The sequence below is a fragment of the Nipponia nippon genome, unplaced genomic scaffold, assembly GCF_047370975.1.
Source record: "Nipponia nippon isolate SJK-2023a ecotype South Korea unplaced genomic scaffold, ASM4737097v1 scaffold_16, whole genome shotgun sequence".
Taxonomy (NCBI): Eukaryota; Metazoa; Chordata; class Aves; order Pelecaniformes; family Threskiornithidae; genus Nipponia; species Nipponia nippon.
Window position 1 is genome coordinate 6,833,221 of NW_028262332.1, and position 27,995 is coordinate 6,861,215.

A 27,995-nucleotide genomic window follows, 5' to 3' on the forward strand; every position below is an offset into this window, starting at 1 on the left:
ATCGTTAACCGGGGGAGCCTCTGCAGGGAGCGTCCCAGGCACCGTCAGCCTCCGCCGGGCACGGTGCAGACGTACCCGGGGAGCTCCGTGGGGCAAAAACCAGGGAAATCAGCCACGAGTTATCTTTACTGAGGGGATCCCGTGTAAGTCGTGAGGGGCGCGCCGTGGCCGCCCTGCGCGGTGTCTGTCACGGCCGCCAGGGAGAAAAGGCGCCCCCGGCGCTTGTCACACACGCGTGTTTGAAACCCCGTCCCTTCAAGCCGAGCTGGTGCCAAACCCGCCCCCGGCCGGAGCAGGAGAGCCGGGGTTCGCCCCTCCGGGAGCGCCCGCCGCACCAGACGCCCCGCCGGGGGCTGAGCTCCGAGCGCTCGGGGAACGCGGGCTCCGGCCGGGCCCTCTGAGCCCTGGGGAACGGCCTCCGCAGGGGCAGCGCCGCCGCCGCCCGCCTCCTCCCCGCCCCGCCGCGGCCCGGCCCCCGCCCCTCCCCTGGCCTGCGCGGTGCCCGCCGCTCCGCCGCCACCGCCGCCGCCTCCCCGCGCTGCTCGGGGCGCCGCGGCCCTTCCCCGCGCCGGGCCGCAGGGCGCGGCCTACCCGGCGGCCCGGCCTGAGGCGCAGCCCCGCGGCGCGGCGGGGGCGGCGGCGCCCCGAGCATCCCGCAGGTGAGAGGGGGCCGCGGGCTGGGGGCGGCGGCGAGGCCGGGCTGCGGGCGGTTGGGCCTCGGGTCGGGGCCCGTCGCGGCCGCTCCGCCTCGGACGCGGGGTTGTGGGGAGGGCGGCCGCGCCGGGCCGGGGGTGATGCAGCAGCAGCGGCCGGGGGGCTCCGGCCCGGTCCCCCCCGAGGTCCCGCGGTGGCCGGGCAGCGGGGCGGCCCTGCAGCCCCCACAGGGCCCGGTGCCTTCCCCGGCGCCACAGCGGCCTCCGCGACCCTCGGAGCGGGACCCTGCGGGGCGGCCGGTGGCTCGTCCTGCCCGAACCCAGCGGTGTGCGGGGATGTTTATATTCAGCCTCACTCACCCTTAGCAGCCGTGGTGTCTGTTAGGAGAGGACTTGTATTTCGGGGGTCTGCTGCGCTTGAGGAGCGAAATAGCGAGGCGAGGGGGCAGCTCCCGAAGGTGTTTTTCTTTTAAAAGCTGAATCTCTAGGTGCACCGTCGTGTTGTGACCTCCAGTAATAAATCTGCGTTAAAACCTGGTCTCCTTTGCCTGTTCTACATAAACCGCCTGGCTTTCCAGTACGTGATGCGGTGCAAACGTTCAGCCAAGAGTCAGAAGCGCCTGGTTTCTGGTTCTTCTTTGTCAGTAGGGCAGTTCAGTAAATATTTCTTTCTTCAGTATCTCAAGTATAAAATGTCGCTAAGAACAACTGCGGATACTCCTTTATCTTGGTAGGTTATGCAAGATGAGCGAGCAGACCTGGTAGTTGTTTTGCAGATGAACAGTGCTAGGATTTCTTTTATTTGTACAGTTACTCTGCAGACCGTGAATCTGCATGTATCTGAAATTCTTGACAGCTGGCTCTAGCTTTGGTACAGAACCACACAGTTGTTTGAAGCAAAAAAAAAAAAAAAAAACAACCGAGAAATGTGTTACTGTAGAAGGCAGAGACAGCGGGTTTGGCAGCAATTTAAGCAACTGAAAGTAGGTTGCACTTACTGTGGAATTGTTCTGACATGTTCGTGTACTGTTCTTCCACAGTGGTGCTTGAGAAAGACAGGCTGAAGGACTCGTTTTAAGGTAACTTCTTTTCCCATCATACACAGTACATTTTGACAAGCCAAGTTAAGCTTTCTGGCAGTGCTTTTATTAAATTCCTAGTTTCCTGAGCAGTGCGAGAGCGCTGTGTGCGGCACCTAAAGCTCTTAGGGCAGAGTCGTGGGAAGGTAGGGATTGAATGCTTCCTTCTGATCAGTTACGACTCAAACTTTTTCTGATGCGTTCAGTCAGGGCTGAGAGGCGAAAATGAGGTTTTCCCTGTTTTGTTCAAAAAGGGAAGCCCTAGGTGGGAGGATCAGCATCCCAGTGCTGGGAAGATTAAAGGCATGGGTTTCATTTTGAGCAGAGCGGTGGTCCCACGGAATGCGCCAAGACCACCCACATCCACAAGATTCTACTTAACGTAGTGTGCTCCAAAACTGGTTCCCAGTTAGCTGAAGCTGGTGAAGATGAAGGAGTCTGGAGTTAATTTTAAAACAATTTTTTGTTCATTAGGTTTTCTGGGAAACCTCTTCTGGGAAAGGGATGAGAAATCAAGGAAGGTGAACTAGCAAACATGGCACTGATTTTTTTTTTTTTTTTTTTTTTCCAAACTGGACCAGCTGATGCACTTGGGAAAAGGAGTCGGTTTTGATGACGGGACTCAGAGTCTGAAAGTGTCCCAGTTTTATGTGTTAGTCAAAGATACTGCGCTCTTGTCACTTGTCTTTTAAGTCAACATATGTTACATGATACTATTTTGCTTCTCTGTGAAGCTGCGTGAAATTGCTCGGTTATTTGTTAAGCATCTCTTCACAGGTTACTGAGTTCCTGGTTACAACCACTGTTGTGTTCTCTGGCATGCAAATGTGATTTCCTCCCTCTCCAGTTTTGCTTTGCTGCTCCAGTTTAGTTTATTCAGTTCCAAAGAGTGCTGGAAAAACATTGTTATAAATTTATCCTTGAGGTTTGTCTGCTGCCAAGGCAAGGTGCTAGGCAATCTTTTCAGCTCCCAAGATGAGTGTTGCTGATATGGCTTATTTGTTTATCTCCCCCCCCCCCCCCCTTTTTTCCCCCACTGTCAGTGATTCAGACCAGATAACACTGGGAATTCTTTCAAATGTCCTCAAAATGTGAAAACAACAGAGCGTAGCAGCCATGCTGCTGGAGTCTTTAACTTCAAGTTCATCAGATTTTTCCACTTCTTTTTTGTAATGATGTGGGCTTTTCGTATCTGCTTCATTTCCAGCCAATAGTAATATTTTGGATCCTGGTCTGTGTTGTTAATATCACTTGTCCTCTTTTTTCTTTTTTTTTTTTTAACAGTCACAAGTGAGGTTACTTAAACTATGCTTAAGAAACACAAACTCTTTTCATTTTTTTTTTCCATAGCTGCATGTTACTGAGACACGTTTAAAGTCTTCTACATACCCATGGACCACCGTGAAAGTGTTTATTGTGCTCTTAAGCATGCAGCTATGAAATCCTCTGTGCTTGCGGTGCTTGGATGTACGAGGCGGGCGGAACAGCGTGTCGTTACATTTTGTACGGTCTTGGAGAGTTATGTGGCTCACGTTGTTAAAAATCTATCTATGAAATGGTAAATTCCTCAGAGACTGAAGACTGGTTATCTGTGTTGCAGATCATTTAAATCTAATTCCCTCTTGCCCAGCTTCATTTATAGCAGTAATCATATTTTTAATGTTTGATAAAGCAGTGTAATAACTGTTAGATTCAGATCAGCACAGTATGGGTAGCATGAAGCCCCTAGACACCATAGGCTAAATACTCGTGTCTTGGGCTGCAGCGCCCTTTCACTTTTAATCTAAGTTTCGTGCAAACAGGTTAATGAGATCTGTATCTTTTCATGCTGCGTGTTTGTGTTTGGCAAGAGGCAGTCAGTTCAGATCACCAGATTTATTTTCCCGCCCTACCTGCTGAGCTAGCACTTAACACCCAGTCTCTAGAGGGGAAAGCGTAGCTTATCAGTCTAGTCAGGTTCATGGACTGCTGAGTATTCATGGTGTACAAGACCGGTTAAGTTATGTATGTAAAGCACGTACGAGTTAATGGGAGTTTTTATTTATTCCTGTAGGACTCTGCGTCATTCAGAGATGCTACGTGATCCAGACAGTCTGGGAGTTTAATATGAAGAGGGTGGTCACTGGGTCTCTGTACCGCTGTTCTCATTTTGAGGCTACAGCAAATCCATCCCCATACCTGAAACCGAGTCAGCAGCTCTGCTGCTGAAGCTATGCCTGTGTACCGAGCACCTCCCTGCACGCACATTCCTCATCGTACCGATTATTAGCTTTATTCATGTGTTTCCTTCTCCTCCCCATTGCCTTGCTCACTTACTTACGATACCACAATGCAGCCACTCAACAACGGGTCAGAACTGTGCTAGCTAATATGACTGACTCCAGATTTAGATTTGTTTTGATCTCTGAACCTTAAAGATGGGTATTGCAATCTCTAGTATACAAAACATGCTAATTTATCTTCTTAGAGTCTGTGAGAGCAAATCTGACATGTAGCTGGAAGGAACTATCCTTTCTTCTCCCAGGAAAACAGCCGCCCGTAGGTGAGCGTTGGTGAAAATGGGGGATACAAGAGACATCTGTCCTCACCTGGATTCCATAGGAGAGGTGACCCGGGATGATCTGCTGCTTAAATCCAAGGTACAGGGTGTTCTGGTTGTCAGTCCTTTCCCTTTTAGCTATCGTGCATGGCTTTGCACCTATGCTTTTCGAAGAAAATGCTGCCTGTCTCCATAGAGGAGAGGCAGAATCTCTTCTTCCAGCGCTGATGCACCCTGCACAGCTCCCATAAAGTAAGCCTTTGTCGACCCCATCTGATCTATTTGTCGTGTCACGTGTCACTTAGCTAAAACGCTGCAAAGCGTATATGTAATTGGAAGTGTGGTATTAAGAAATGAAATACTGTGAGCTGCAGGTTGGTGAGGCCTGTCTTACAGAGAAGTTTCCCACTCTTGAAGGACTAGGTTACTTAAAAACCAAACAAGCAAACAAACCTTCTTTTATCATGAATATGCAGGGAACTTGCCAGTCTTGTGGAGCTGTGGGACCAAATCTCTGGGCTTGTCTTCAGGTAAAAATGGCTTGCTCTTTGTGTGCATGATATGGTGGGACTTCTCTTCAATATAATTTAAAAAAAAAGTATTGTACTGAAAAAAAAAAAGCGGGAAGCAAAGAGGGGGTTCACAGTACAACTGTCCACTGTTTTTTGATGGATTTCACGGAAAAGACTCCCTAGACTAAAGGCTAACGCTGTCCGAATATGCCGAGATGTAACTGTTCACTCCTCATAATTGATTGCCCCCTGGTAGTCCCAACAGGAATGAATAAAATGCCCAGCATTGACTGTTGGCTGGGTCCTGCCTCTGCCAGCAACTGGGAAGGGAGGCTGCAAGTGTGAGACCTCAGAAGATGTTGCTCAGGGCAGCGAGGCTGAAAGGAATGATGAGGGGCATGTGGGTGGGCAGCCGCCGTTTATTTTTACACTGCAATGCCCAGACGTTTCGAGACTGCTCAAATGAGCTGCCCATTGGAGCATTTGCCTTGGAATGGAGCCTTTACGTGAGTGCAAACCTGGTTCCAGGTTTTCTTTCTTAAATAATTCCAGTTTTCTGTCTTATTCTGGGCCCTGAATAAAAAGCAGGTTAGAAAACTGGCAAGATCAATTCTGAAGTTGCAGCTGCTGGTGGGACTGGAGTTGCGGGCTATTTTACAAAGGGTCTAATTTCTTGTGCCCATTGTACTTTTGCTCTTTTCTCTCGCTAGATTGGTTGTCCTTATGTTGGTTGTGGGGAGTCCTTTGCTGACCACAGCACACTTCATGCACAGGTGAACTTTTCTCTGTTGTCCATCTTAAGACGGACAAGAGTTGGATTTTTCCCATTACCTAATCCTCCTCTACCCTATCCTGGTAGTCCAGTGCTTCAGCTTGAGCCAGCTGTCAAATCAGATGCATTATTTCACCTTTTAATTTTTAGGCCAAAAAGCACAACCTGACGGTGAATCTGACCACTTTCCGCGTCTGGTGTTACGCTTGTGAAAAGGAGGTGTTCTTGGACCAGCGGCTGGCAACGCACACGCAGTCACCGCCAGTAAAGTTCACTGAACCGGTGGGTCTGTGTCACAACGTGGCAGGGTTCAATGCTTGGCAGGGTTTTTCTTTACCTGTTGCAAAATTAGCCGAGAGGTTTCTGCTATTATCCAGGCTTTTGTTGCGATAGGAACTCTTTCACTGAAAGTAGCTACCTGCCATCAGAGGACCAGTGGCCTCACCTTATAGGATCTCCGACCAAGAAGACTTCCAGATAACTTGAATATCCATTCTGTCTTTATTTTTAACCTTTCCTGGCCTCTTCCATGGGGCGTCTGTTTCTGGGAGGAACCACAACAGCTGTCACATCTTCATTTTCAATGCATGGCCCATGGAAATCTTAGCTGTCAGACCAGAAACACATGTACTTGTGACACTGCTGCATATTCCCGATGCCTCTCTTATCATGTGTGCTGGAAGCAGTAATGGTACTACTTCCACTCCCTCCTTGCATTAGTGAGAAGGGTAGACCGTGCAACTGGTTCTTCTCTCTCCAGTGTGCCTATTTTAAAGGCTGGCTTGATTTATGTGTAGGATAATATCTCTCACAACTCATCTTTTAAAGGAGGCCTCTCACTGATGCTTATGTCTCTGTCTTTAATCTAGGATTCTCCATTGCCTGCTCACCCTTTGAAAGCTGTTCCAATTGCAGTGGCTGATGAAGGCGAATCTGAATCGGAAGATGACGATTTGAAACCAAGAGGTAACTCTGCATTGAGTGGATGAAAGGGCTGCGAGGGTAACTCTGCAATCTGTAGGACCTGCACTGAGAGGTTCCTAGGAGCAGAGTGTGGAGACTGCCTAGAAAGGGCTGAATTCCCTCTCCTTTGGGGAGGAATGTAGAAAGCAGCATGTCTGGAAAGTGTTTCATGCCTCTCTTGTTTGTGCTTTAGGCCTTACTGGAATGAAAAATCTTGGGAACTCCTGCTACATGAATGCAGCACTTCAGGCTCTCTCTAACTGGTAGGCATTAGGGCCTTTCAGTAGAGTCTTTACTAGACTTCACTAAATACCAAAAGTGGCACCTCTGATCCGAGACCTTCGTGAGTCTTGCAAAGAGAAACCAGCCAGGCTAGGTGCAGAAAAATTTCCTGTTTGTTTAGGGCAATAGAAGTTTTACAGTAGGAAACGGAGTGAATAGCCGGCTTGTGGCTACATACAAGACTCATGTTTAGATGAGTGCTGGAAGTAAAACTTCATAATTTCTATTGTGACAGAAATGTATTTATCGTATGGGAAGGCATGTCACATCTCTTTATTCTCCCCAGTGATATCATTCTAACAACCCATATCCTAAAATATTCTCTAGCCATCCTGCTGAGAGCTGATTCCAAGATCTCTTCTCTATACTGGGAACAGATTCAGATCAGCCTTTTTCTTTTGTTTCAAATTAGGAGACAAGTCTGCATCTGGAATCGCTTCTTCCCTCAATTTAAAAAAACAGTATCTTAAGCATGCTTTTGAAAAGGCATGCGTTTAAGTTTTGATAAACCCTAAAATAGAAGCAGAGGAGAAATTTCTGTGCACTGAATTCTTCTCTTTTTTTCTTGTAGCCCACCTCTTACACAGTTTTTTCTGGAATGTGGTGGACTGGTCCGTACAGATAAGAAACCAGCGCTGTGCAAAAGTTACCAGAAGTTGGTGTCTGAGGTTTGGCATAAGAAACGGTGAGTGGTCACTCCCTAATCTAACCTGGACAGGTTTCGTAGTTATGTTAGTCCTGACGTCTGGCATCAGCAAAGAGGATTTGATCTTCAGGGATAAGTGCATTGTCTAAGGCAGTCGGTTCAAACCCTACGTAGATGGGTATGCGAGGATTCCCCCCATATCTAGAGATCCCATATCCTGCTACTGGTGATAAAGTGGGCATATTGATGTCAGTGAAAAGAATACATGCTTAATGTTATAACTTTGAAAAGGAAGAGATTTTTTTTTAATATAGCTTTCCTGTTGGCAATGAAGAAAAAATGATGGAGTAAGGGAATACTCTTGGCCATTTCTGAGTATTTTGCATGGACTGACCAGCACTTAATTGCACTGCTCTTGATTAGCAGAGGGATTGATGATTTGGATGGAAAAAGCGATAAGGGAGATTTTTACCAAAGGGAGTGGGAAATGCAGGTGACGTTTTGGGAAATGTTCGCTATTGGTTCAAATTCTAGATCAGTTCAAAGGATGGTGTAAAATAATGCAGCTCTGTTTAAATCTGAAGATGTCTGCTCTGTGCAATCAACTGACAAAAATCAAATTAGGAATTTAAATGGCATTGCATGTTTGTTTCATGTTAGTTGTTAACAAGGGATAGGTAAGATACAGAGCAAAAGTGAACTGTGTCTTTCTGGAAGAGAAGGCTGTAGACTTTGAAGCAATATAATGTCATTTTAATGTTGGCTTTGATTTACCTCATTTACTGGGTGGCCAGCCCACCCAGATTTTGAGACAGACATGGTGCTGGAAAATCAAACCAAGTAACTCATTGCAAAACCCTGCTCTGGAAAGAATCACTTGAGACCATTCAAAGTGTGGCCAGAGCTTTAAGTCAAATGTGCTCTAGGGAAGAGTCTCTCTGGAAGGACAGACTGAAATGACTGCGAGATGTTTTCTGTCTCTCAATTTGTATGTCGGCCAGCTAATAGAGAAATATATGCCCGGACTTTGCAGGTGCATAATTACCTTTTGTCCTCTTTAACTAGTTACCACACCCTGTTCTATGGCTTACTAGACAAACTGGCTCCAGGCCTGATAAGCAAACTAACTTCTTTTTTTTTTTTTTTTTAATATCTAAACAGCCCGAGTTATGTTGTTCCAAGCAGTCTATCCCATGGAATTAAACTCGTCAACCCCATGTTCCGAGGCTATGCGCAGCAGGTGGGGCCTCAACAAAAACATGCCATTATTCCAAAGATGGTGGGATTTTTCTTCCTGCAGCAGTGCTGCTTGTGTTCAGAAAGAAGAGCTTGAGCTCAGGGGTCGTGTCCATTTTGTGTCAGTATTGGTGATCTGATAGAGCACTCGGGGGGGATTTAGGAGACCTGGGTTCTCTTCCAGGCTCTGCCTCTGTCTTGCTGGTACCAAATCAGTGCATTTTCCTGTGTCAGCTTTCTCACCTCTGAGATTATGATGGTCACCTCCTTTATAAAGAGCTTAGAGATCTATTGATACCTGCTATATGGGAGTTAGGTACTCTTTAGTCATGTCAGAGCTGAGAAACCTGGATAAATCTGTACTAAAATGTTAAAGATATGACTGTTCTGTATTCTTTTTCTGGGAATTACAGCAAACTAAATCTTATTTAAAGATACTATCCTTTTTTTTCTTTGAAGTTTTTATCAGCGTCTCTCTTGTGTTTATTCTTTGGAATAAAATGTAAACATCAAACTATGGTTAGAAAATCTACAAGAGAAGTGACAGTACATCTAAACTGTGATAGTGACAGGAAATCAAAACAGAGGATAAAAATAATGATTAATGAAAGAATTTCTATATTTATCTTTGATGTGAAGTATGTTGGATTGGAAAACTCTCAGCTGTAAAGAGATAAAGTTGAAAGGAAGACAGGGCAGGCTAAAAGCCAAACTTCCCTAAAATAACAGAAACGTCATAATTAACTTTCTGGAGTTGTCAAGATACCAAGTTGCTTTCCAGCAGCTCCTTTGAAGCCAATGTATCAGCTCTTTTACCATGTATTATGAATGTAGGAGCTTGCACCTAGACTGTATAGTCTTCGCTTTCTGGTTCCATTCCCCATTTATTAAAGATTTTAATCTGCCCTCTCTAAGGGAGGGATTGCCACGAGCAGAAGTCAGTGTTCATGAAATTTGTTTTGTGGGTAAGAGTCTATTCTCTACGGCCTGCTGTCTTCATTAGGTTTCTCCTTGTCTCTCGCCTCTTATCGGTGGTAAACCCCTGATAAATAAGCTCATGGTTTGCATGCTATGGCTGCTCTCTGGCTTTTCAGTGTCTTTCAGCTGAAGATGTTCAGATAAAAATTGGGCCTTTTATAATTTAGGAGTTAAAACCATTTATGTAGCAGACAGGCTTCTTGGTACATGGCCTTGGTACTCTCTCTGCTTTAGTTGGGTCTCCTTGTGTTGCGGAGCTGGCTAACCTTTGTGGGTGGCATTGAAAGAGGCTGTGAATGGAGCCATCTCCTCTTTTGCCCCTCTCATTCGCCCCATTTCTGGACGGATACTAACATGGAATTCCTTCTGGTTTTCAGGACACTCAGGAGTTCCTGCGGTGCCTGATGGATCAGCTTCACGAAGAACTGAAGGAACCAATTGTTGCAGAGACGAGGGATTTGGATACCAGTGACCAGGACGACAAGCGAGAGGGTGACCGAAGTCCTTCAGAGGATGAGTTCCTCTCTTGTGACTCAAGCAGTGACAGGGGTGAAGGAGATGGTCAGAGTCGGACCACAGCGGGCATGGGCAGCAGCTCCCTGGCAGAGACAGAGTTGTTGATCCAGGATGAAGCAGGGAGAGGGATCTCCGAGAAAGAGAGGATGAAGGACAGAAAGTTCTCCTGTGGCCATCGGCGCAGCAACTCGGAGCAGGTGGATGAGGACGCAGATGTTGATACTACTATGATGCCAGTGGATGGTAGAGCCTCACCTGAGATGCTGCCAGCTCCCCGTCCTGCCAGTCCGTGTAGGACACCGGGTATACACCTCTTCCAGTCATGTTATTTGTGAGAAGACATGTTATCCTACGCAGCGACAGTGTTGTAGTGCAGTGGCAAACAACACATCATGTGACTGTTCCTTCTATGGGTTTCAAGAGATTTTTGTACCCAAGATTTTCCTCAGTGTCCCGGCAGTAGTTCTGCCTTTGTGCACGGTCACTTCCATAAGAAAATGTAATACGTGAGCCAGAGATGTGCTTAGCTGGGCTAAAGTGCTATGGAGCTGAGTAAAGACTACATCCTGAAGACAGTGATAGCTGGCTCTGCCAAACCTGCAAACACTCTATTTATGCCTTTTCCTAATTTAAAAAAAAGGTTTTGTATGTGTACATTGCTTTATCTGATAGGCTGGCCTGGGGAAATATTAGCTGTGGAAAAGGCGTGGAAGGAGGTATTTGTTAATGTTGGACTGTGGGCTTTGTGGAGAGACAAGGGAGATGCACAGTTTGTGCATTTCTGTGTCTCAGGGAAAAGAAAAGAGCAGCAGTTAAGACGTAGGTGTGGAGTCACCTCACACTGAACATATCCGATCTTTCAACACGTCTTTATGTAAGAGTCTTACTCTGCCAACTGGCACTGAAGACAGCAATGCTGTCTATCTGGATTAGGGATACAGGAGCAAGCTGCAAAACCTAATTAGTCATAAGTGTGAAAAAATGGCGGGTTGGTGGGTTTTTTTATATATAATTATTAGCTGTTCAGTATAGCTCTGTATGCACTCTTATCCATGCACTAAGGAAGCTCTATCTGCCGGCCTGTGCGAGCAGGATAGTTAATAGACACTGAACTGGGCGTATTGGGAAAGATTCTGTGCTGGGATGCAGAGCTGGGCTGACACTGACTGCAGTAGGGTTGCCTTTCATAACTGGGGTTTTCACCAGTGCTCTTCTCCCTCCCTGTTTTCCCAAACAGAACCTGACAATGATGCCTATGTGCGCAGCTCCTCACGCCCCTGTAGTCCAGTCCATCATGAAATGCACTCCAAGCTCTCCAGCAGTCCTCCTCGCTCCAGTCCTGCCAGGCTTGGACCTTCCTACGTACTCAAGAAAGGTAGTGCAAAGAGCCTATGCTGGGAGGCAAAGGGGGGAGCACGTAGAGGAGGAGGGGTTCATTTACAGAAGAGAGAAGGAATCCATCATCATTTTTGATTAACAGTTGTAAGAAGTGCTGATTCCCATGGACTTCAGTGCTTTCTAAAATAGTGCTAGGCAAAGACTACAGTTAACCTGCAGGTAAAGTCAAGCTTTGGGCACAACAGATGTTGTAGTACACTCTTATATCAGAGTCTGAAACGATTTCCATGTCTGCATCTGCATGCTGTGTTTGTTATTAATAAAATGGCTATGAAGTCCTAGGCACAAGCTCCGTCCCTTTAGGGGAGTGCGGAGATGTGTAAACATTTGTCTGCCAGACTTGAATTTCATAGCATGTGGGCCAAAGAACTGTAAGATGACGTTACCGAGAGCGAGCTTCCTGCCTCTTGGACATCTTGGGCTCACAATAATAGAGTTAAGGCTGCAGATGCCAGTCCAGTGCTGGGAGCATTGTTAGGCTTCAAAGTGGAGCCTGGCTGCTGTTGTTATCAAACTGGTCTCTTCGTCCCAAGCAAATTGCAAATCGAAATCCCTCAGCATTGCATAGTCTGCAAACGCAATGGCACGTGCTTATACCACTGTCCCTACAGCTGTTCAATAATGGCATTCTTTCCTCAACTGTGTCCCAGCCCCTTGGCTGAGGTCAGCACAGCCACAGATGTTCTGGCTGGATAAAAAGCACTCTTGTTTCCATACACGTGTGCGTGGGGAAGAGGGTTTGTTATTAAACAAAACTGTGTGTTTGGCCAGTCCCTGCTGCGGGGAGTCCTCTCCAGTGCAAGACTCCTGGGGAGCACAGGGTAAATGTCGGGGGGGGGGAAGGACAAAGTACACAGGCAGGTGAGGAGGGAGAGGAGGTAAAGTGTAAAGCTTAGAGCAAAATGTTGCAAGACCTCAGAAAAGCAGGGACTCTCTGTGGCAGGGCCAGGCTTCTAAGCATGTAGTAAGAGGATGGAAACAGGATTTCCAGTAAGACAATTTCTGCCTGCTGAGAGCTGGTGCATTTGTGTTGGTTCAGTTGGCTGCCTCCCCCTTTCTTGTACCACGTGAAGCAGCAGTGTTCTTCATGTCCGTTTACAACGGGCTCTGCAGTCCCACTGGCACGCAAGTGGCATCTGAACATGCAGGACAGCGCTTGTCCTGTGTTCTTGTACAGCTGCATGACTGTACTGAGACAGGAGACTGGGAAGGAGTTGCTACATGATGGGGCTTCCTTCTCTGTCTTTCAGCCCAGATGCAGGCTTCTGGGAAAAAGAAGAAAGAACTTCGTTATCGCAGTGTGATTTCTGACATCTTTGACGGCTCCATTCTCAGCCTGGTGCAGTGCCTCACCTGCGACAGAGTGAGTTGTCTGGTGGCTGTCAGGCAACGAGCACAGTCTTCCAGCTTGTAGAAATGCTGCTCCTATTTCCAAACAGCGTGGGATGCAGCAGGCCTGCTAAAATGAGGCTGGGTGCATGATGGGGGAGGTGTGAGAAACCTGCCATGCCAAGAAGCTGTATTTCTCTGCAGGAGTCTGTGTGCTTATCCGTGTTACTGAGTTGGCCTAGCAATATCCCATTCGCATTAGAAAACTGATTCTAGTGCTACAAAAACCATGACAAAAGTCATCCTGCTGACAGCAGTGAAGAATGATTAGCGAGAGCGAGTTGCTCTTGCTGCCAGCTCAGGTTTCTAGCCTAGACAAAATCCAAGCAGTGATAAAAGGTGATGAAGGTCAGGTCCCAGCTCCATTACATGCACAGGAAACTCAGACCTCTTCCTTTTGGATATTTCCAGGTTTCTACGACAGTGGAGACATTCCAGGACCTGTCACTCCCAATCCCAGGGAAGGAGGACTTGGCCAAGCTGCACTCTGCCATCTACCAAAACGTGCCAGCTAAGACAGGGGCATGTGGGGACAACTATGCCTCACAAGGCTGGATTGCTTTCATCATGGAGTATATCCGGAGGTGTGTTCCCTAATCAGGACCTCTTTTTTTCTGGGGTTCGCCCTGCAGCGCTGGAAGGCAGCTGTCCCTAACCAGTGGTGTTTACAGCGAATGACAATTGTAACCGTTCCTTGGACCACAGTATGTGGTACCTCACAGGTCTTTGAGCCTTTTCATGGAAACCAGTTGCTACTGTTCCGTCAGTTCCGTCGTACACCCTGAGATCTCTCGTGCAGCTGATAATCCCTCACTTCTGCATTTAGCTCAGTCTTGCCCTCCAGAGCAAATGAATTCCTGGTGTAGTTTTCCAAATCATTTCCAGTTTGAGCAATCATCAGCTGAGAGAAATCATGCTTTCCTTGCTCCTCTGGGACATGTGATGAGCTTAGGACCTACAGCTAGAAAGAAACCCATCATCCATTTGGGGTTTTGTATGCCACAGTGTCTGGCTATTTTATGTATAACTCTTCCTCTTAATCCCATCTCTTTGCAGATTTGTGGTGTCCTGTATCCCTAGCTGGTTTTGGGGTCCTGTTGTGACGCTGGAGGATTGCCTTGCTGCCTTTTTTGCAGCAGATGAGTTGAAGGGTGAGTTTTCTTCAGTGGGGTCAGCACAAAACAAGGAAAACCGCATAGAGGAGTATTTCACCTGCATTTTGGAGGTGGATTAAATCTCCTGGAAATCCTGCCTCAGTATTTCACTTAGAGACTGGCAGTACCAAAAGTTGGCAGTTCAGCATCTCTGAGCAGAAGCGAGTTTCCTCACCTGCTCAGGGGTGCTGGTTTTTCATTCTGAATCGGGGTGAGAGTGTCTTCAGCGAGGAGCAGGCATGGCCGTTGGCTGGTTGTGAGCGCTGTGGCTCCTTAGCCACCTTAGTTTCTTCTCTTTCTCCATCCACTCCATAAGCTCTAGAGGGCTTAAAACAATTTGCTGTATTCACTTGTGTCAGCGGGCAATTGTATGCTTTTCTGCTAGTTGACTGCATTCTCTTTTTGCCTACACTTACTGAGAGAAGTGCTGGTTTCGATCTCTTCTCACCCTGGCTTCCCCAAGAGGTCACTTAACTTGGTTTCTCTGCACTGGATGGAAATGTAGCCATATCAGCGTTGTGTGCTCTGAGTGACTGCATAATGCCTTTCTTCTCTTCCTCTACAGGGGACAACATGTACAGTTGTGAACGGTGTAAAAAGTAAGTTTGCATTATCTGTATTGCGTTGTATTTCTGCAACTTTATTTCTCTGTACTGCTGTCAAACGTTTTGCTATGCCCTCTGCGTGGACATTTCTTCTGCCGAGTGGCATGTAAAATCTGCCTTGCCTTTAATTAGAGCTCTCGTCTTGAGAGGTCACTGATCGCGCAGAGGAAAAGCGCTGGCTTTGCGGGGAAAGAAAGGAAGAAGGGATATGAACGGGGATGTGGCTTGGCAGTAACGGAGCTATTGTATTAGAAAGAAGAGGCATGACAAACTGCTCGTGCCATACCTCATTTGGGAAGGATGCTGCAAAGAGCCTGAATTTGTTGCTGCTGGAATTCAGGATTTGTCTTGGATTTCAAAGTGAGCAAGACCCAGTCTTGCCTTTTGGCATCCCTTTGCTTTAGAGATTTCTCACAGCTAGTTCCTTTTTCTCCCTCAGACTGCGGAATGGAGTAAAGTACTGCAAAGTCCTCCGGCTACCAGAGGTGAGTAAAAGCACCTTGTTTCCTAGTTCTCTTTCAGCAGCCGCTGAGGAGGTAAGGAGGCTAGAGGTAGAACAGAATTAGAAGTTTGTTTTGGTGGCAAAAAGCCCTGTATTTAGACCAGAAGAGACTTCCCCCTTCTAAGCTGATGAGCCAGCAGGATTCATGGCTAACAGGCAAAGAACTCTTGCAAAGATCAGATGCACAGAGATGTGCTGTTGGATCAGAATACCCATGGCAAAACTGCGCTTCGGTGTTCTCTGTCCTTGGTCTTTTAGATTCTTTGCATCCACTTGAAACGGTTCCGGCATGAGGTGATGTATTCCTTCAAGATCAACAGTCATGTCTCCTTCCCCTTGGAAGGGCTGGATCTGCGACCTTTCCTAGCCAAGGAGTGCGTCTCCCAGATCACCACCTACGATCTCCTGTCGGTCATCTGTCACCATGGCACAGCAGGCAGTAAGTCCTTCTTCTGTGAGTACAGCCAGAGGTGACAGGAACAAGATGAGCATGAGCAAAGCAGAAGCGTGTTCCAAGGCTAGCCAACACCTCTTCTGGGGTGAAGCGCAGCGTAAGACCTGCCCCCTCCGTTCCCAGGCTTGCTCAGCCTCTACCCTTTGAAAAGTGAACCGAGCAGCTTCCCACAGATCCCCTGCAGTTATTTCAGCCTCACCACGGGGTTGGCTCAAACCCTTTCCCGATGTTCAGTCTTGCTGAGAGGCCCTTTCCATGGAAGGCAAATCAGGATGGTGGTGCCAGGCTCCCCTGCTCCTGCAAAGCTTGCCTGAACAGGAATTATGCCTTTTTTTTTCCCCCCCCCTGCTCTCTCCATTCTCTGCCAGCAGCTAATCCTGTGTGTGCTGCTGACGTTATCCCAGGCCTGACTTCTGCCTGCACTCCGAATCCCAGCAGCGTCGCGTTTTCTGTTACAGGTGGGCATTACATAGCCTACTGCCAGAACGTGATCAATGGGCAGTGGTACGAGTTTGATGACCAGTATGTCACCGAAGTCCACGAGACCGTGGTACAGAACGCAGAAGCCTATGTCTTGTTCTACAGGTGAGCAGTGCCCTGGTTGCAGAATACCCAGAAATGGGTTTGGAAAACAAAGTTTTCAGGAATTACTTATTTTCTCTTCCTTTTCCTACTTAAGGAAAAGCAGTGAAGAGGCTGTGCGAGAGCGGCAGAAGGTTGTGTCCCTTGCCAGCATGAAGGAGCACAGTTTACTGCAGTTCTACATCTCTCGAGAGTGGCTCAATAAATTCAACACCTTTGCTGAGCCTGGTCCCATCACCAATCACACCTTTCTGTGCTCTCATGGAGGTAAGGCAGTGCTGCTGGACCTGGGAATAGCAACTCCCAGCTGTACCTTGATGCTTCACAAAAAAAGCTTCAGCCGTAGTCCTGACACAGCGTACGCTGCAGTAGGATCCGCTGCTTTGGCAGAAACTCCAGCCCGCTCAGGGAGAGATGAGACAATGACCCCGTTGTCCTGCTGATCGGAGGCCTGGAGGGACGCACAGTGCTGGGAAACAACAGTTTTCAGTTCTCCTGTTTGTTTTTAAAAACAAACCTGTAGCAAGCAGATAAGGCAGCATTTATCTGTGTTACCCTGTCAGCAAGGTTGGCCTTCAGTGTTTGTTTGGAGAATGGCGCACGTGCCGCTGCAGAGAGCTGATACCACGCTTTACCGTTCTGCTGCTTCGTCTGTTGTGCTGGGGAGCCCTCGTGTTTATAAATTGCCAACTGGAAATGAAGCACTGGATTAGAAATTGACGCCATGAATTGAGAAACCTCCACAGTTAATGAACTCTTGCCTGTCTCCGTTAGCAGAGGGAGCAGATTCTGGAATCGGGGAGTTTTCAGCAAGGAAGATCTGCCTGTTTTTATTTGTGTCTTTACCCAGCGATGAGGAGTTCCTTGGTTAACTCTCCCTCTTGCCTTTCCTCCGCAGGGATCCCTCCTAATAAGTACCACTACATCGATGACCTGGTTGTGATTCTGCCCCAGAACGTGTGGGAATATCTGTACAACAGGTGAATATGGCCACTCCCTTCTCCCTCCCAGTGAGTTTTGGGTTTTGTTTCACACCTCGGGCAGTGACCAACACATAATCCCTTCCCAGGGCACCTTAAAGGTAGGCAGTACTCGGTGGACTGGCAAAGGCTCGTGTCTGGTAGATCCTCCTCATCTAAACCAAAATGAGCTGTGTCGGTGCCTGGTCCCAGAGGAATAGTGTGACCCACCGAGCAAAGGCAGTACTCTCCGTTCAGAAAGCGGCTGCAGTTGCACCTCCTTTACCAGCATCTGTAGTAGTATAAAAATCCATCTCTGTAGGATTCCGGGCTGGGAAGCATTGCCATTCTCCTGCAGTTCTCCATTCCCCTCCCTCTCTTCCTGTGCTCAGGTTCGGGGGCGGCCCTGCTGTGAACCATCTGTACGTGTGCTCCATTTGCCAAGTGGAGATTGAAGCCCTGGCCAAACGCAGGAGAATTGAAATCGACACCTTCATCAAGGTTCGTACGGGAAGCGTCTGGAAGCAACAGCAAAGGGCAGAGGTGGGAAATGGAGACCTGTCACAGACAGGTAGTGGAAAACTCCTGCTCGTGTTTTCCAGAACGTGACCTACAGCATGGCCAGGAGATTGACCTTGGGGTTCCCCGGTGCTAACAGCACGGGGAGGGGCCGCTGGGACACGATAATGCTGTGCATGGCTGCATGCAGACACAAAGTTTGAAACCATCCTAGTCTCTTGCCTGCTCTTGTGAGCAGGAACAGGTTGTGAGGAAGGTGGTAGAATTACAGGGGGTTCTTCTGAAGAATGGCAGGGCTGCCTTAGAGTTAACGGAAGCGGCTCCTCCAGATCTCAGGAGCGACTGAATCCTTCCTCCATGTCTCTGTTCTCTGCTCTCCCAGCTGAACAAGGCTTTCCAGGCGGAGGAGTCTCCCAGCGTCATCTACTGCATCAGCATGCAGTGGTTCCGTGAGTGGGAAGCCTTTGTCAAGGGGAAGGACAACGGTAAGAAGCCAGAGACTTCTGGAATCTGTCGGGGGCGAGAGGTGGAATGGAAACAAGTCTCTTTGCTCCTCAGTGGGCACTGCACCTGCTATGACGTGAGGCTGAAGGGAGCTCAGACACCAGCGAGGCTGCCTGCAGCTCCCCAAGGGCAAGGCAGAACTAACAGAACTAGCTCGGGAAATGAGCTGAATCTGGTGGCAATGTGGAAAGCAGAATGGGCTTTGACGTGTTTGTTCTGCTCTTACAGAGCCTCCTGGACCAATCGACAACAGCAAGATTGCACTCACAAAAGCCGGTGGCCACGTGCAAGTTAAGCAGGGTAAGGCTTGTGCTTGCCGCCTTGTAGCGTTCCCAGGTGAAGGAGAATGTTCCGCTGGGTTTGGCTGTCCGTAGGGAAGCGCTCACAGAGCAAGACAGTCTTGCAGAGGATGACGGTTCTCTGCACACCCCTGTGCTGACTGCCCTGAGTGAGCCATCTCAGCTCCTGCCTGGCCAGCTTGCTGATGTGACTTGCTGCAGGGAAGCCTGCGGTCCCCCGGCTCCTGCTCTTGCTGTTCCCCAGGCCCCTTCCACCGCTCGCCTTTGCCCAGTGTTGCAGCTTTGATCTTGTCTGGCTCCTGACTTGTCTTTACTCCGCATCTGCTGTGGTCCAGCTTGTGAAATAACATGGCTTGTGCTGTCCTCGCTGGGCACCAGATAAAGATTGCATTTGTATCTCGGTTACCTCGCCAAGCAACCCCTTCTGCTTTCCTCCTCTGTAACCTTTATGGCGCCATTCTCTGCTTTCCCTGCTTTGGGCTTTGACCACCTTAAGCTGTCCCTCCTAGGACAGCTTGGAGGAGGATTTTCAGTCTCTCCCAGGCAGCGCAACCCCGGCTGTCTGGGACCGGCGTGTTTGCAGGCCCCCCCGGGCTCAGAGCTCTTTCGCTGCCGTGCAGGAGAGGGGGTCCGGCGGGCCCTGGCAGCGTGGGCTCTTCCTGCTCAGTTCCCCTCAGGGGAAGGCAGAAGTGACCCCGCAGCGGCCCGCTACGCTGCCGCGGAGCCCCGGTGGCTTCCAGCAGTGGGTGGCACTGCGGAAGGGCTGGTGGGGATCGTGGGGACCCCCGCTGTGGGGGCTTTGGTGGGACTGGATAGGAACCGCCGGTGCCTGCCTTTTCCTGGGGGTGGGCCTGTGCAGGGGGAGCGGGGTGGAGAGGACATCCTCGCCTTGCGGTGCCCCGACCTTCCCCTCCAACGGCTGCACGGGCCAGGGGCCTTCCGCCTGCCCGTCTGATTACTGCTCTCGTCCCTGTCAGGTGCTGACTACGGGCAGATTTCCGAGGAGACATGGATTTATTTAAGCACGCTGTACGGCGGGGGCCCAGAGATTGCCATCAGACAGAACGTGGCCCAGGTCCAAGAACTGGAAAACCTACACGGGGAGCAGAAGATTGAAGCAGAGACGCGGGCTGTGTGATCTGTGCAGGACGGGGCAGGGAAGGTACGGCACAGATACCTCCGTGTGGGGATGGAAGGCTGGGGAATCCCGAGGAGTCAAACCTCTTCCGTTGCCTGGTCCTCGAAGGCGTGTGCGGCTCCCACCACCACTCCTGGGAAGGCAGGGTTCCCCCGCCGTCCTCTCGTGTGGCTTTGAACGTGGGGGTGGTGCTGGGCAAGACTGGGAGAAAGTCAGCTTCTCTGTAATTCATCTCTGGCTAAAGCTGTGGTAGGAGACCGCAGCCAGGCTTCGCTAGGATATGTTTTGACCCGAGCCCTCTCCCTTTTCTTTGCTTACAAGAAACCAGCGCTCCCAGCTTGCCCCCACTGAACTGAGTCTCTGCTCCTTTGCGGGTTTTGCTTTTGGCACTTTTCTTTTTAACACAAACGTGTAAAGATAATGAAACACTATTTATGTTTCCAGCGGGCAGTGTCGCAAGTAGAGAAACCTGTTATTTGACGCTGACTAAAGCCGCAAGGTCTCCCGGTAGTTTTGTGCTGGTGGTGCGCAGCTGTCACAACTTCCTAGTTTTGCCCTTTATCGGAGTCTTGCAAATTCAGTTGCAATCAACGAAGAAATGTTGAAAGAGGCCGTTTCTTTCTCCCCTAGCCCCTAACGCCGCACCTTTCATGGTCCTGCAGAATTTTTTTTTCTCCTCCTATCCGATTTCATGTGTTCAGCACCTTTTCAGAGAACCAAGCTGGAAGATGAGGCCTCCTTCCCAATGGCTTCCCACTGTTCTCTTTCCGCTAAAGCTCCCGGCAGCTTTGTAGCTATGGGATGCAGCCTTCCAGGTGTTTTGCTCACAGGGGTGGCACACGAGCAGCTTCAACTCCGAGCCGTTACCGGGCAGCCTTCGTTGGAGCGGGACACGGGCCAGCTCTGATGCAGACTTGAGGACTCCTGGTTCGTAACCCCGTTCTCAGCGTGGCCCCGCTGTGAGCCTAGAGCTGTCCCGCGGCTGCCGCGAGAGCCAGAGGGGAGGGGAAGGGCGAGGAGGAGCCCGTTTGTTGGCGCAGGGCCTGCTCCGCTGGGCCACCCTGCGACGGGGCGGTCGTTCAGGGCCGGGGAAGGGTCATCCAGGCCCCAGGCCCTTGAAGCAGCATTTTAGGAAGGAGCTGCTTTCTGCAAACAAGCCCCTACCTGCGCGCCGAGGTCATTCCAGCTTCTCAACACGGACGTCATTTGTGTGCGCAGTGGCTCATTTAATACCCAGAACCAACTTGATCCCCCTCTACTGCGGCTAACGCCGCCATGGAGCATCCGCTAGCAGGCAGGGGGGAGAGGAAGGGAGACAAAAAAGGCTAAACACTACTTTTCTCAGCAGGGCTCTTCTTAAAAGTTCTTTGTTCCTCTCGTGAGCCGGGAAGGCAACAGTGAAATCTGTGCAAGCGTTTGAGTGCCAATTAAGGGAAGCAGAGCAGGGCAGAGGTGGCCTCGCATGGGCTGAGGAACCAACCTCTGTGTTTGTGGTGCTGGAACCTGAATGAGCCTGGCCTTGGTGGTCCCTGGCACCTCCTGAGCGCCCGCAGAAAAGAGGGGGAGGAGGGAGGCAGAGGCTGCTCTGACTTAAAGACAGAAGGTGGGAGAGGGGGTAGGAGAGGAGAATTTGGAAAGAAAAACGTGGCCTTCAGATTTTTTTTTTAGACCAAATGTTTGTTGCAAATAGCAACTTCTTTAAAAAAGTGTCTGTAAATGGTTCAGCATGTTAATTTTACTATCCTGTTTATTGGATGTTTGTATATACCCAGCCAGGCCCGAGGGGAGGTCAGGGAATGAGCCGCTGTCGGGGTTTCTCGTTGTTTCAAGCTGTCTTCGTTAGCCACTGCAGCCGCCTTCGAGTCCGCTGCAGAGCCTGCAGGGCTGCATGTCCGTGTTGTCCGTGCCCTGCAGAGGATGCTGTCCAGATCCTAGTAACACTCCTGTGCTTAAGTGTTAGACTTTGTGCTGAAAACGTGTCACAATAAATACATGTGCATTCAACAAGTTGCATGACTTGCTGCCTGCCGTGTGCGGCCAGCGGGCCTGACAGCTTCCAGGGAGCTTATGGTGTTAGGGAAGAAAAAAAAATTTAAAAACTAAAAAAAAAAACTAAAAAAAAAAAATAAATCCAAACTTCCTGGTGCCCAGAGGCTTTCCAGCAATAAATCCTGCGGAGCAGCAGCGAGCTCCGCTAGCCCAAGCCCGCTAACGGGTACTGCGCTCGTTCGGAGGAGGGCGCCTGCTCCTCGCGGGCTCCGCTGCCCAAGATCTCCTCCTCCTCTTCCAGTTACCCCGTTCCAGCCGAGTTCGTCTCGGCGGCTGCTCCCGACCACGAAAGTAACTTGCAAGGGAAGCAGCCGGAGTTTCTTCGAGCTGTTCTAGGTTTCCAGGAGGGAGCCTGCGCAGGTTTCCGGCAGTCTGTTTCCGTGGCTGAAGATGTCATTTCTGATCTAATCCGCTTCCCTGGCAACGCTTACGGGAGAGCAGCCTCGCTACCGAGGCCCCAGGACCCACCCTGCTCTTGCCAGCACCTTCTACCACCGTGAATGACCCAAGGAGCTGAGCCAGGCAGGCGACGCTGCGCTGCCCGAGGCCGAGCACGGTTCTCCACCAGAGCAGCGACTGATGCCGCACTAGCTAAAGCCTGGAATATCCGAAGGAATCGAGCTCAGGCTGGGTTAATAAGGCGGCGCAGCTTGTTCTTCAGCAACTTGGAGTCAACCGCCAAAACTCGCATCTCGCAAACAAGCCCGGTCACCTCAGCAACTGCAGAGCAGCTCGGGTCCGTCCAGGAGACGTTAACGAACGCCCTCCCCCAGGGAGGGGATTATGCAGCGGCTGGACAAACCGCTCCAGTGCTGCTCTGGCAAACCCATAATTGCACTTTTTGTTACCCTCTGTCCGTTAAAACACTCAAAGCTTAGTTCTGCATCTATATTTCATTTGAAATCTGACTGCAGCCTTGCTTTTCTCCGACGCCGCAGTAGGCAGCTACGGCGTTTCTGAGCCCGCGTCCCGAACGCAGCTGCCTTTGGGACCCGTTGCCGACGCCAGCAACGTTTCACGGCTGAACTCCAGTCAGTTCTTTTTGCCAATCGCTTCATTTTCCCCTTATTTTATCAGGTCCCTTGCCGATCGCAAAAAAAGGGGAGATGAAAGAACTATTCAATGCTCAGGATTTAGATTATCGGCTCCCTCCCCGCAGTCTTCTGGGGGTACCGGGGGGTCCAGTTTACACGAGCCGCTCCCCTTCCCTCGGCTCCCCTCGCGCCCCGGCTGCGGCCTCACGGTCAGACAGAGCAGTTGGATGCGGCCGAGCTCGACGTCCGGAGGACGAGCGCTCTGCACCCCCTGCCCGACACTCGCTGTCCCGTCTCAGCCCGCGGAAAGGGGAGCGGGCTCACCCTTGGGCGACTGCACCCGCACCCCGCAGCTTCGCCTCCCCCAGCACCGGCCCCCGGCCTTGCTCGGTAGCCCACTGGTGCCGGTGGCGCGTCTCCGCCCTCCCGAAAGGCCAAAGCACGCAGCCTCCCGTCCACCCCGGCACCTTCAGCGACGCGGCCGGCGTGTGGAAAGCTCCTTTTATTTTCTTCGCAGTTATTGCTCAGCTTGGCTTCAGCTCCCGGCCCTCGATCACGCAGTTGGTTGTGCTGCTGCTATTTAAAGTTCGCAATGCTAATGCTGCTCGAGATAAATCAAAGTTAGAGCCAGGCAGACACCCCCTCCTATTCGCTGCTTCCCAAAAATGCAAAGACTAGCAGACTGTTTCATAAACAGTACTCATTTGTCCTGAATTGACAGGGATGTTAATTAGTGCTGGCAAAGAACTACTGAAATTCCATTAAAAAAAAAAAATATAGCAATCTGACCTGAGGAAAAAACCCTCTCTAGAGCTGCGGCAAGTGAAGTTGTCAGCCAGGGGTCACCCTCCACGAGCTGTGCAACTGCGGATCCTCACGGCCGCTCGATGAGGCCATTTCCAATGAAGCGGCCTGGCAGGGGATGGAGAAGGCGGCCAGGAGCTGGCCAGGGGTTTGTCTCGGCTAGAGAGAGACACAGGCTACTCGCCAGCCCTGCACGCCGCAGTGGAACTGCGGGTATCCTCCCCCGGCCTCAGAAAGGCATCGGGCTCGCGGATCGTTCAGCGAAGGGAAGCACGGCCGCCTTTCCCACCGCTGCGTGGTCGCGCCCGCCCGCGCAAACGCGGCGTTTGCCAGGCTTGCACCGGTTTTAAAGCCTGAACAATCGGTATCCAAACCCCCTGCCAAGACTTCCACTTACACCACGGCGCTCGCTGTGGGCGCTGCCAGCTCCAGCGCTCTCAGAGGCAAAGTTTTCCCCAAGCTTCCAGTTCTGACGGCCTCCTCCTGAAGCGGGAGAAAGCAAGAAGCACCCCTCTTTCCCAGGTACCCCAACAACCCCAACCAGAACAGCGCGTTTTTCTTTCCCCTCAGACGACCAAATTAAAAACCAACCAACCCTAACCGCTTCAGTCACTCTTCAGTGCCAGCTGTAAAGGTAAAAGTTTGATAAAACTGCGTCTCGGAGTGACCCGATGGGACGCAGCTACGTGGGACAGGTGCCCAAAGGTACAGGCAGAGCCAAATTAATATTCCAAATACCTGAAAATTCCACTATGAAATAATATGAAATAAAACCCCAAAGTACCATGAGTAAGACACCGTTACCATTCTCCTGCATACGGCGGCCCGGTGCGAGCGCCCGCTGGAAGAGGCTGCTTCTGCTTATTCGCTGTAAGCTTCACAGCTGGAGGGAAACCCAAATCCCTGCGCAGCCAAGGGGAGCGACGAGGAGCACGAGAGCAGCTCGGGGGAGCTTCGGGCTGCGGCATTTCTATCTGGCTGCAACAGTCGCAGCCGAATGAATTCCCCTTCTCAGCTGGAAACGTTTGTGGGACGGCAGAACGGTCACCGCAGGGCCAGAGCGGCACAGAACCAGAGAACCCCGGGTCGGAAGGGACCCCAGGGATCATCTGGTCCAACCGAGTACCGCGGCAAAGCAGGGAAGCCCCAGAGAGGCTCTGCCGTCTTTATTGGGAAAGAAAAGCGACAAAACCATTTTTCTTCTTCTCGGGCTGATCAAACGGGTCCACTGAAGCCGTACTTCTGGAATTAGATGTTTATTTAAATACGTGGATGACTTTCATTGTTACAAGGTCGATATTCGCTTTCAAATGGAAGCACTTTATTTGGTTGAATTCTGTCTCCAGAAATGAATGGGCAACACCAGAACCTTTTACATTGGCAATGAAATCACAACACTGAGATGCCACCGAAGTCTAGAGATCAGTGCTCAAACACACATACACACACATATACAAATAAAAAAGTGCTCGACATCGTCATGTTAAAATAGAATTTGGCTTCTTTTAGGTCTTTTGACACTTCAGGCAGGAAAACAAAGAACTATATGCATCGAACTAAATGAAGTTCTGAAAAATACTCAGCATTAAACACAACTTTCGGTATTAGTAAATATGTTTCTTCTCTATTTACAGGTGTTAAGAAAGGGCATTAGAGACTTTTGCTGGGGATAATGAGATTTCGTAGGAGGTACAGTCCACGCTTCTGGGCGAGATTACTGAATTCAAGCAGAGTTTTTATAAACCAGTCACGTATTTAGTCCTTCGGATTTTGCAAAAGGTAAATTCTACAAAATTACTCATTCATTACCCTGAATAAAGGCAGCGGAACAGAGATGCGGAGGCTACAATACATGACTGTCGCTATTTTTTTCTTGCAGTAAATTTTAAGATCCGGGCTTTCGGGAACCAGTTGCCAAGTTTATAAAAACTCCATACACGGTCTTTTAATAAAACTTTTGAAGAAAATCAGTCAGCTAAAGCTAATGCTCCTTCTAAAGCGCTGTTTAGCAACACAGACATTGCAATTGTTCAAATGTTCCACAGAGGCTGACAATAATATACTGTCCACCTAGATTAAATATATAAAAGCAAACTTTTATCTAATTTTTTACATAGATGGCACAACAATAGGTGAAAATGAATTCTTCTAGCTGCTGCTTCAACAGTGCATTGGACACGAGAATAAAAATACTGCAGCTAAAAAATATTTGAAAGATATTTTTGCACACCTGTTAACCGCTTAACCATTCAGATCCCGATAGATGGATGCAACAAAGCCTTGGCACAAGTCTTTGTACAAAGCCACAGGTGCCAACCGTGCGGATCACATTCCGCTATCGGAGGCTCGTGGACCTAAACAGTTAAGCGACCACCGTAGCAGCAATGATAAGGATGGTGATTTAATTACGACCCTTCCGACACCGCTAACGCTGTAGCTGACCGGCCTCAGTGTTGGTATCGCCTGCTTCTCGGTGCAGGCTCCTGAGCCACCTAAATTAGATTAAAAACACATAACCTTTTGCTGGTTGATGCTTGCAGATATTAAGCACCATAATACAACAGCTACAGTACCGCCTGTAGAACTGAGGGACTTCGTGCTATTCAAAATAAAAGCTGGTATCTTGAATGGAGAGAAAGGGACAGAGTTACGAACACGACGTGTAACCCAACTCAAAAATTGCTTCATCCCGAGCGGGGGCGACTGGGCAATCCCCAGCCCGGGGAGCAGATGGTTCTCGGACACATTTCTGTCTGCTGACCCTGCGTAAAAGCACAGCAGGCAGCAAAAGGACACACGTTTGTCTGCAAACTAAACCGGAGAGGTTTCGCTTTAGGGTCGCTGTCCGTAGTGGCTTCCGTATCAATTTTCTCAAATTCCGGGCGTTTTACAAAAGGGGGATTTCCCTAAGAGCAAGCAGATCTCCCCAGATGAGGTGGTGATCTAGGAATAAATTAGGCCCTCAGGAGCTATTAAGTAGCAAGTGACTCTTACGGGGCTCAAACGTGTACAAGGTGACTGTAAAATCCCAGCAATGGTGAAGATTCAGGGGAAACCAACAGGTAGAATATAGCAGTTTAGAAAGCAGTTGACCCTTTCTTAGGCAGTTGAGGTCCAGATCGTGTGATATTTGGAGGTATTATAGCTCTCTTTCCACTGCACGACACGATAAAGCGCAGCATCACCTATCATGCTACTTCTGCTTCAAATAAAACCATGCGAGAACAGGATGGTCACAATTCCTGTCCGGCTTCTGGGTCGAGGTCCAGTCCGTGACAAGGTGGGAGAACGAAATAAGAGCGCGGTTTCTTTTTTTCTTTTATTTTTCTAAAAAAATTGTGTTATTCAAACATTAACTGATGAGAGCGCACAAGAGGTCATGCAAAAGGAGAAGGCAGGTCTGAAATGCTGAAAAACAAACCGACAAAAGAAAACTGCAAAGAGATTAACAACAACGAGCCACAAAATAACGTGGCCCTCGGGAAGGTGGGCGCAGGCAAGGCAACAGGGCGAGCATGCAGACTGAAACGAGAGCAAAACGGAGGTCTTCGTGACAAGCAAAATGGGGCTTCAAACCAAAATGCCAGTGTCTCTGTTTGTGTGTGTCTGTGTGTGTGTGTGAGGAAGAGGAGGGAGAGAGGAGGGGGGGGGGGGATAAAGAGGAGGGGGCAGAGAGAACGAGCAGGAAAACAAGCGTACATACGTGAGCTTGAAGGCTTTCAGGAACAGCAAGGTCATAGGGATTTAATACTTGGAATGAGCATCAGCCTAGATTTAAAAAAACATAAAGGCTGACAAGTATTAGTGACCTTTTGGGAAAGCAGAATATTGAACAATGCACATGGATCAGATTTAATATCTGCAAATTCAGAGCCCAGTCCAGCTGCTGTAACACTGTTCCCGGGGAAGCTTTCCACCTGCACGCACCTCCTTTCCAAGCTTTTTGATGAGACTACCTGCAGGATTAGCACTAAAGGCACCACGTGAAACGCTGATGGACCAGTGCATACGCTCAGATGGACTGAGGGACAAGGGAGGACAGACAGGCCAGTACATGCTTGGGACTCTCTGGTTACCCTTTGCAAAGGGCAGCCAGCAGTTCTTTGCCTTGTGCTGGGAGGGACTGGGTGGGGGGAAAGTGTTGGTTACGTTTTACAGAGGGGCTGCGCCAAGCTGGCAGAAGAGTGGGAAAGGCTGATAAGTTAATCTGAGCTACAAGTAGCATGCCATGAAAAAAAGCAAGCATCTGAATGGTACTGGGATGGAATTTAGGTCTGAATTTTTCAAGTGGGAACTCCAGACAAGACTGGGAGTCTGGCTTTCCATGGGTGTGTTTTAACTGCCTGCAGGGTAAACAGACCATTTTGTTTCTCCTTCTGTGACAAGCTCGCCCCGAGGTTCTTGCACCAGCACAAACACCTTTAGGAAT

General features: G+C 49.5%; 2 protein-coding genes across 10 annotated transcripts in view; one reads left to right on the plus strand and one right to left on the minus strand.

Annotated features, from left to right (window-relative positions):
* Positions 1-25,399, plus strand: USP20 (ubiquitin specific peptidase 20). Of its 9 annotated transcripts, none has more exons than XM_087752467.1 (26): positions 2-659; positions 1,694-1,732; positions 4,257-4,371; positions 4,748-4,801; positions 5,494-5,556; positions 5,706-5,837; positions 6,425-6,521; positions 6,712-6,781; positions 7,372-7,485; positions 8,608-8,686; positions 10,038-10,479; positions 11,414-11,551; positions 12,825-12,937; positions 13,375-13,547; positions 14,020-14,114; positions 14,683-14,716; positions 15,162-15,207; positions 15,483-15,663; positions 16,137-16,263; positions 16,358-16,527; positions 17,159-17,240; positions 17,612-17,720; positions 18,121-18,223; positions 18,471-18,542; positions 19,519-19,703; positions 25,201-25,399. In XM_087752467.1, the coding sequence occupies exons 3-25, from the start codon at positions 4,291-4,293 to the stop codon at positions 19,677-19,679; spliced, it is 2,736 nt and encodes a 911-aa protein (XP_087608593.1). In that variant the 5' UTR covers positions 2-659; positions 1,694-1,732; positions 4,257-4,290; the 3' UTR covers positions 19,680-19,703; positions 25,201-25,399. The 9 variants fall into 9 exon arrangements, with proteins under 9 accessions (XP_087608595.1, XP_087608593.1, XP_087608590.1 ...); XM_087752464.1 differs by lacking the exon at positions 25,201-25,399 and adding an exon at positions 20,124-20,776; XM_087752466.1 differs by lacking the exon at positions 25,201-25,399 and adding an exon at positions 20,510-20,776.
* FNBP1 (formin binding protein 1) overlaps positions 24,981-27,995 on the minus strand; it is a 109,249-nt gene continuing 106,234 nt past the window's right edge. Inside the window, exon 19 of the mRNA XM_087752473.1 lies at positions 24,981-27,995. Within this exon, the coding sequence (XP_087608599.1) occupies positions 27,988-27,995 (8 nt within the window). The 3' untranslated portion in view covers positions 24,981-27,987.

Coding starts and splice junctions, on each gene's coding strand:
- USP20 (XM_087752467.1), top strand. CDS start 4,291: ATGGGGGATACAAGAGACATCTGTCCTCACCTGGATTCCATAGGAGAG. Junction 5,838..6,424: donor CAGTAAAGTTCACTGAACCG/GTGGGTCTGTGT, acceptor TCTTTAATCTAG/GATTCTCCATTGCCTGCTCA. Junction 15,208..15,482: donor AAGTCCTCCGGCTACCAGAG/GTGAGTAAAAGC, acceptor TTGGTCTTTTAG/ATTCTTTGCATCCACTTGAA.